The 7,839-nt window shown below is 42.3% G+C and overlaps 1 protein-coding gene across 3 annotated transcripts in view; it reads right to left on the bottom strand.

Moving 5' to 3' along the window:
- Positions 1–7,839, bottom strand: part of CXADR (coxsackie virus and adenovirus receptor) — a 66,465-nt gene that overhangs the window by 39,964 nt on the left and 18,662 nt on the right. For all 3 annotated transcript variants that reach the window (XM_010852954.1, XM_010852953.1, XM_010852955.1), the window contains exon 2: positions 1,782–1,948. In XM_010852954.1, coding sequence (XP_010851256.1) covers positions 1,782–1,948 — 167 coding nt within the window. The remainder of the gene's footprint in view (positions 1–1,781; positions 1,949–7,839) is intronic.

Here is a 7,839-nt window from a genome sequence, read left to right as displayed (position 1 = left end):
ATATATATATAGTACATTACTCCAAATATTTGAACTTCTTTTTCTCTCCCTGGTTTAATAGTATTTGTTAACACTGTCGTATTTTTAAGTATGTCAGACAAAGCTGATATGAAGCATTCTAAATGAAGTGAAATATTATGGTACCATTAAAAGGCAAAGTGTGATACATTATTTGCAGACTGGGCTGAAATTGCGCCCCACAGGGTTAATGGAAACTGGTGACTAACAGGAAGTCTTGAGCTTGTCTTACAGAATAGCATTCAAGAGAACAGCTTATAAAAACCCCTCCACTTGTATCCTGCCTTCGCTGACCAAGCGTGCCTTAATTATTTTTTTAATTCCTTGATCACCTTTATAAAAATGCCTCTGATTATGGGTCACAGAGTAATGGGGTTTTCTACATTAGGTCCCTGTTAAGGTGTAACTAGAAAAAATTCTGTAACAATACAGTCATCCCTAGGTAACCATAGGGTGGGGGGTTGGTTCTAGGACCTCCTCCCTTTTCCCCTTCCCTTCCTCAGATGCCAAAATCCACAGATACTCAGCTCCCTCAAATAAGATGGCATACATATATTGTTGTTTAGTCACTAAAGTCGTATTCAACCCTTCTGTGACCCACCAGGCTCCTCTGTCCACGGGATTTCCCAGGCAAGAATAATGGAGCAGGTGTTGCCATTTCTCCAGGGGATCTTCCTGAACCAGGAATCAAACCTGTGTCTCCTGCATTATTAGTAAGTGGGTTCTTTACCACTGAGCCACCAGGAAGTCTGACGTACTTATGAGATGGTAAAGCGTGTGCATCCTCCCATATTTTTATCTAGATGACCTATGATGGCATCCCTGACATGTCACGCACATCCCTGTGGACTAACATGCCTGCTCCGTACACGTCTCCCATGCCCCCGGGCCACACACACTTCCAAGGCCAGATTTTCAGAACATTCCCAAGCTCCTCTTCTTCCCTGCAGCCTTCTCTAAGTCTGGTGACCTTTCCTTCCTCTGAAATCTGAGGTCACTTATCCATTATCCCATATACTTTATCCAGATTACCTTTATCTAGAATACTTAATACAATGTAAGTGCTATGTTAATTGTTGCTGGCATGTGGGAAGTTCAAGTTTTGCTGTCTGGAATATTCTGGAATTTTTTTTTTTCCTGAATGTTTTCAATCCATGATTGGTTTAATCCACCAATGCAGAACTCACAGATCTGGAGGGCCAACTGCTATTTTGTTTTTTAAGGCATTCAACACACAGGATATTTAACTTGCAAAAATATGGGAAATAGACTGTAATAATACGTACCTTCACTCCTCTGTTAGAATTGACCCTTATACTGGTGATGGAATCCTTGTGTGAAACTTGGAAATTCTATTCTCTCTAACCTTTCACAACGTCCAGTTTACCCCGGCACCCCCTGACATGTCACACACTTCCCTGCAGACTAACATGCCTGCTCCCTACATGCCTCCCATGCCCCGGGCCACACACACTTCCAAGGCCAGATTATCAGAATATGCTCAAGCTCCCCTTCTTCCTTGCAGCCCTCTGTAAGAAGTCTGGTGACCTCTCCTTCCTCTGAAATCTGAGGTCACTTACCCATTTCACTCCATTACATCAGGGTGCTTACTTTCCAAGCATCTGCCTTTCTCCCCTACACTGCAAGCCGAGGAAGTCTCAGGCTTTCTTCACAGCTCCCCGTGTCCCCCCACCTGTGGTATCAACACAGTGACAGACACCAAACACAGGCTCCCCGACATCTGCCGAGTGAGCAGCACTTACCACTTGATCCACCTTCTGATTATCAGCTGGTGACAGCAGCCACTCGATGTCCAGAGGCCCCTGGTCTTCCGGACCCAGGGTAAATTTGCATGGCAAATAAGCAGTTTCCCCTTTGGCCTTTTCAATCATCTGTTCAGGAGTAGTGATACTCAACCCTCTGGTGAAATCTAGAAAATGAAACACAAATGGACTGAGCATCTGCTCCCAGGCTGGCAGCACCCTCAGGACACCTCGACTGTTCAGAGGCACCACAGGGGGTGGGGGAAACAGGACTTTACTGGGGACCAGAGTAATGAAACTCCAACTCAGTGGTCCCAGGTTGTGTGTGTGCGCCTCTGTAGAAATAGAAATACTAATACACATCCTATTCAATACAATTTCGTTTCGGAGCACTGGAAACTTCCCAATATTATTTGGAATAACAGCATTCTCACATGAGTTAGAAGAACCTAACAGGATTTTTATTATCCAGGCAGGTGTTTAAAACTGAACCTGGCTAGAGTCTCTGAAAGGTCCGTCACATCAGTCTAATTCAAGGCCACATTAATTCATGCTTGCCATGGTGTCAGAAACACACTTGGAATTCCCATCACTGGGCACATGCTGATTGATGAATTCTGACACATTTTGTGTCCAGGCTTCTGGACACAAAATAAAAATTTTTATTAAATTTGATTTTGTGACTTTTACTGAATGCTTAAACATATTTCTAAGCAATAAATTTTGATGACAATTCAAAAGGAGAAGAAACAGTGTCAATTTATATAGTTTTAAACATACCAAAATGTTGACCTCAATATTATCTATAAGACATTTCTTACTTTATCTCTTCCTATTTCCCTTCTGAAAAAGTCAAAGTTATTATATAATTTTAAGAAGACATCTTAAAATTCTGTAACTTATTTTCAAATTTGTATCCTATGAAACTTCCACTTAGATTACTAAGAGAATTAATGCTGAATACCAATATTTTAAAACTCTCTAAAAGCAAAAATAGATGTCCAGAGCTCCAAACAAAAATTCCAACATAGTTTCTTCTGACTGATTTTGTGAGATGGCTTAAACTCAGTACAATCCCATAAGAATTGAAAAAAATGTCTCCTCCTTATGGTTAATGACTTACTGTAACAAAACTAGTATCCATTACATGCATAAAAGATGGAACAAACTATGAATATAATGATGCTCTTTCTTACCTATAAGGGAAAAAAAAATCCAGTTTAATTACACACATAAAAATAGGTCTGTTCACTACTTATGCCTTATAGTAAGACTGCAGTTTGAACAGCCAACGATTTAACATAAAATGTAAATTCAGTCTGTAAATGAACTATTACACAAAACTTAATTTTTTTTCTTACTATTTACACTATAAAAGTTTGCTCAGCACCAGTCTGTCACTGTATGTTTTCCTTGTGATAACCCAACATTTTGTTATGTGTAAAGTCAAATGTGTAATGAATGCAGATCTGAAGTTTCAAATGCACACACTGGTTTCTGTTTAGCAGCTCTACCACTTCGACCTCTGCATCATCCGACCCTGACTTTCAGGGCTGAAAGATGACCCGGAAGGGGCCCCAAGTGCTAAGATGATGATACATGGGGCTTGCCTCTCTCCCCTCTACCCGCCTCTCCCCGTTCACAATGTAAAAATAAACACAGAGCAAAATTAAAAGTAAATCCAGTCCTAATTCTCCATAATGATTTCATTGCTGGTTTTCCAATGATACATTCCAACAGAACAAGCCAAAATGAAGAATTGTATTATCAGCCATTATATGATCCTTCCTATTAGCCCTTACAAGAGGCTTAATACACATGGATTATCAGCTGTAATAAAATGTTACTAAGGCTGAAACCAATAGATTTAAGAATGAAAGAAAAGTTACATTCAAGACCGTTTATGTTCATGCACCATCCTAAGCTTTTATCACATTTAAGTGCACTTATCAAACAGCAAATTAAAACTGGACACATGGTTTCCCTGGTAGCTCAGGGGTAAAAAATCTGCCTGCCAGTGCAGGAGACGCGTGCTTGATCCTTGGTCTGGGAAGATCCCACATGCTGCAGGGCAACTAAGCCTGTGTGCCGTAACTGCTGAGCCTGTGCTCTGGAGCCCTGGAGCCACAACTGCTGAGCTCAGGTGCCCCAGAACCTGTGCTCCGCCACAGGAGAAACCACCGCCAAGAGCCAGTGTACCGCAACTAGAGAGCAGCGCCCCCTGCTTGCTGCAACTAGAAAAATACCACGAAGCAACAGAGATCCAGCACAGCCAAAACTAATTAAAAAAAACAACAATAAACACTGGACACAGACTCTCTGCACAACTTCCCCTAAACGAGAGGCTGGCCTTGCTTTGGCCAATAGCCTGTGGCCTGAGTCCTGCTGAGCCTCCCGTGGCCAGGCTTCAGGAGGTGTTGCTGCCCCCCCTCTGGCCCACTAGGACCCCTGCCACCTGCCACCATGTGCATGACAGGAGAGAGTTGAGGTGTGAGCACAGCAGCTACCAGTGCCCAACACACAGCCACCCTGGAACACAGGCCCAGCCCCACAACAGCCACCTGCAGCCCCAGGACTGAGCCCGGATAGGATCGTGAACTAACACATGATTGTTGTTTTAGAGCCTCTCAAGTTTGGGTTGGTTTGTTAAACAGCAAATATTAATGATACGCCATCCAAAATCTCTGATTCAGCCCAAATGAACTACTTACCATCCCCCAAAGTCCATACTACCCCAATCTCCATTTCATGTACACATTTCTAGTTTAGATGGTATGATTTGATACTTATGTGTATGCTGCTGCTGGTGCTAAGTCGCTTCAGTTGTGTCCAACTCTGTGCGACCCCACAGACGGCAGCCCACGAGGCTCCGCCATCCCTGGGATTCTCCAGGCAAGAACACTGGAGTGGGTTGCCATTTCCTTCTCCAATGCATGAAAGTGAAAAGTGAAAGTGAAGTCGATCAGTCGTGTCAGACTCGTAGCGACCCCATGGACTGAAGCCCATCAGGCTCCTCCATCCATAGGATTTTCCAAGCAAGAGTACTGGAGTGGGGTGCCATTGCCTTCTCCGACTTATGTGTATAATTACAGCTAATTCTCCTGATTAATATTCAATTCTCTGAGTGAATACTTTCTATCATCTCTAATAACTCAGTTCCAGTCCTGCTTCATTCACTTAAGGCATTCTGCTATCTTTTCAGCCTACAATGATTTTTCTTTCTGCCTTTCTGGAATGCTCACAGTACTTTACTTTCTGCTATCTGTATTATCACTCATTTGGCACTCAGTGTATACTATTTTTTTATTTTCCCTTTTATAAACTTTACTGTGAAATTGACTCAGGCTCCATGGTTTTTGCCTCATCTTCCAGACATCAGTGAGCTTATCTTCCCATACCACCTTGTATGTTTAAGAAAAATTTTTAAATGTATACCCTGATTCACCATTAGCTCCATCAGGGTTTGGGGAAATTGTGGCATTTATCTCTTGCTGGGTTCCTTGCATATTAGTAGAAAATAAATGGTGGCTGGATTGTAAGTTTGATCAATTTTAGGAATGTTGAAAAAGAGCATTAATTTGTCAGCAGGTCCTATTTGAAGATCTCCTATCTACAGCTCCTGTAACTGTTGCCTGCATCTAATTGGCCTGGGAATGAATACCATAGAAATGATATAAGATAGATAAGTCCATTTCAAATGAATCAAGACAGCTCAAAATTATGGAGGCAAAATATCTAAGAATGAAATTTGCTATAGAAAAAATAATTAAAACCTAGTTACTCTGTGCTTCAAGTTTTTATTTTATAAAAATCAAATGGAAAAATTAAGAGGCATCGCTGAGACATCTAAACTGAGTAAAACTTGCAATCCTCCTAATTCATGTTCTCAGCACTGACACTACCATCATTAGAATGAAATGTAACTTTGTTCTCATGATAGTATCATCCACTCTTTCCTGTTTGATACATAAAATTACTTCTCTTTCAAAGAGTATCTTAGAAAACAGTTACATGTATATAAAAGTGATCTGGATAGACAAATTGTTAGCAGTTATTTTTTACAACAGAGATTTTAAGAAGGATGAGTTTTATAATGAGATTTCCTTAATATGTATAATGCTATAAGAAATTTTAAACAGACTCTTACAGACCTGCAGTACTTCTTTTTCCAAAAATGTTTAAAACATTCAACTACTCTTCATTGTGTTACACTAGAAAGGAATTAAAATCTCAGGATGGTACAAAACAGTTATTGGGTTTCCTAGCAACTCTGAAGGGGCCTCTCGGCATGCAGGCATGTTTTTCAATATTGATGCATGCATCAGTCACAAACTGTAGAAGACAAAGGCAGACACTTGGTCTCATGTAGCGTCTCTGGATAGTCTTAATACTGCCCAATTCTATGTATGCAGCACATGAGGGATAATTTAACTCGTAAACTACTTTCAAGTTCAAACATGATCTCTAAACTAAATCACGTAACAAACCTTCTTAACAATTTTACTCAACCTTATATTCAGAGTGTGATGAAATACAACCTTATATTCAGAATGTGATGAAATATGTAGCACATGATCAACCCTAAGTGTTTGCAGAGTCTTGTTAGTAAGAGCTCAGTACTGGATTATGTAAATAAACTAGCTGAGTCATGTCCCTTTTTGGCAGTGACTGAAATAACATCTCCCGGTTTTCTGCTTGCTTTTTCTAATCTCCAAATTCCGAATTCCTGCCGTGCAGTGAGCAGGCTGAGCTCAGATTCCGTAACACGTTCAGGCCTCTATTATCTCTCCCATAGGCTAAGCCTGAGGTCTTCCCTGCACCCACTCTACTTCATTCTAACCATCTCCATACTTCACCCAGTGTTCACTACACATTGCTTTTTCAACTGTATCACTGCCTGGTCTGAAAACCTCTGTGGGTCCACACTAGTTCAGATGCCTTTATTCTCCTCAGCACCCTTTATGACCAGGCACCTCCCCACCTTTAGCTGCTCAGTACCCCCACTCTCCGTGTGTACCTCAGCACTGAGCATCCACACACTTTACGACACTGCCTTCCCTGATCAAGCCCACCTTTTAGGGCAATTATGTTAGTTTGGTCTCAGGCCAGGCCCTTCCCCAGAAAGCATTCTTTGTGCCCAATTAAGGGGTCCCCTGGTGAGTCAGTGATAAAGAATCTGCCTGCGATGCAGGTGACACGGGTTCGATCCCTGGGTTGGGAAGATCCCCTGGAAAAGGGAATGGCAACCTACAGTCTTCTTGCCTGGAGAATTCCATGGACAGAGAAGGACCTTGTGATCCTTGTGATCCCAAAGTCAAACATGACTGAGCAACTAAACAAGAGACTGAATCCAATAACAGCAGTCCAACAACTGATAAGCCAATGCAGAGTCATACATGCCCAAAGCTCCTAAGCAAGCACGCACTGCCTCAGAAAGACACACAGTAAAGAAGCAGCCTCAGTAAAACAGGATAAGTGCTCGTGATGGAGGCCTTATCGGTTGACTGACTGACTGGATAAGGCCTCCATCACAAGCACTTACCCTGTTTTACTGAGGCTGCTTCTTTACTGTACCCACTCCGGTGTTCCTGCCTGGGGAACCCCGGGGATGGCAGAGCCTGGTGGGCTGCCCACCAGGTGGGGACCAGAAGGCCCATAGCCCCCCAGACTCTTCTGTCCAGGCAAGAATACTAGAGTGGGTTGTCATGCCCTCCTCCAGGGGATCTTCCAGACCCAGGAATCAAACCCGAGTCTCTTATGACTCCTGCACTGGCAAGTGGGTTCTTTACCACTAGTGACACTTGGGAAGCGCTCTTTTGCAGAGAAGAAGCCAATACTGACTCCATGTTGGAATTGTTTCTTTAACTTGCTTTTGTTATTATAACCAAACAGAATGGCCTGCCCCTGAGACTCTTGGCCCTTCGCCTGCCTGTTAAACTAGAGTGCCTTTGTTCAGAACCCTGTCCACCTGTGCATGGCAGGAAGGAAGAAATTAACACATCCCTTGCTTGAGGCTTACTATTCTAGGAGATGTTTCCAAGATTAATGGTATTTTTAC

Source organism: Bison bison, unplaced genomic scaffold, assembly GCF_000754665.1.
Source record: "Bison bison bison isolate TAMUID 2011002044 unplaced genomic scaffold, Bison_UMD1.0 scf7180017864318, whole genome shotgun sequence".
Classification (NCBI taxonomy): Eukaryota; Metazoa; Chordata; class Mammalia; order Artiodactyla; family Bovidae; genus Bison; species Bison bison.
The sequence above is the reverse complement of the archived record's forward strand: the minus strand, read 5'-3'. Positions and strand labels throughout refer to the sequence as shown.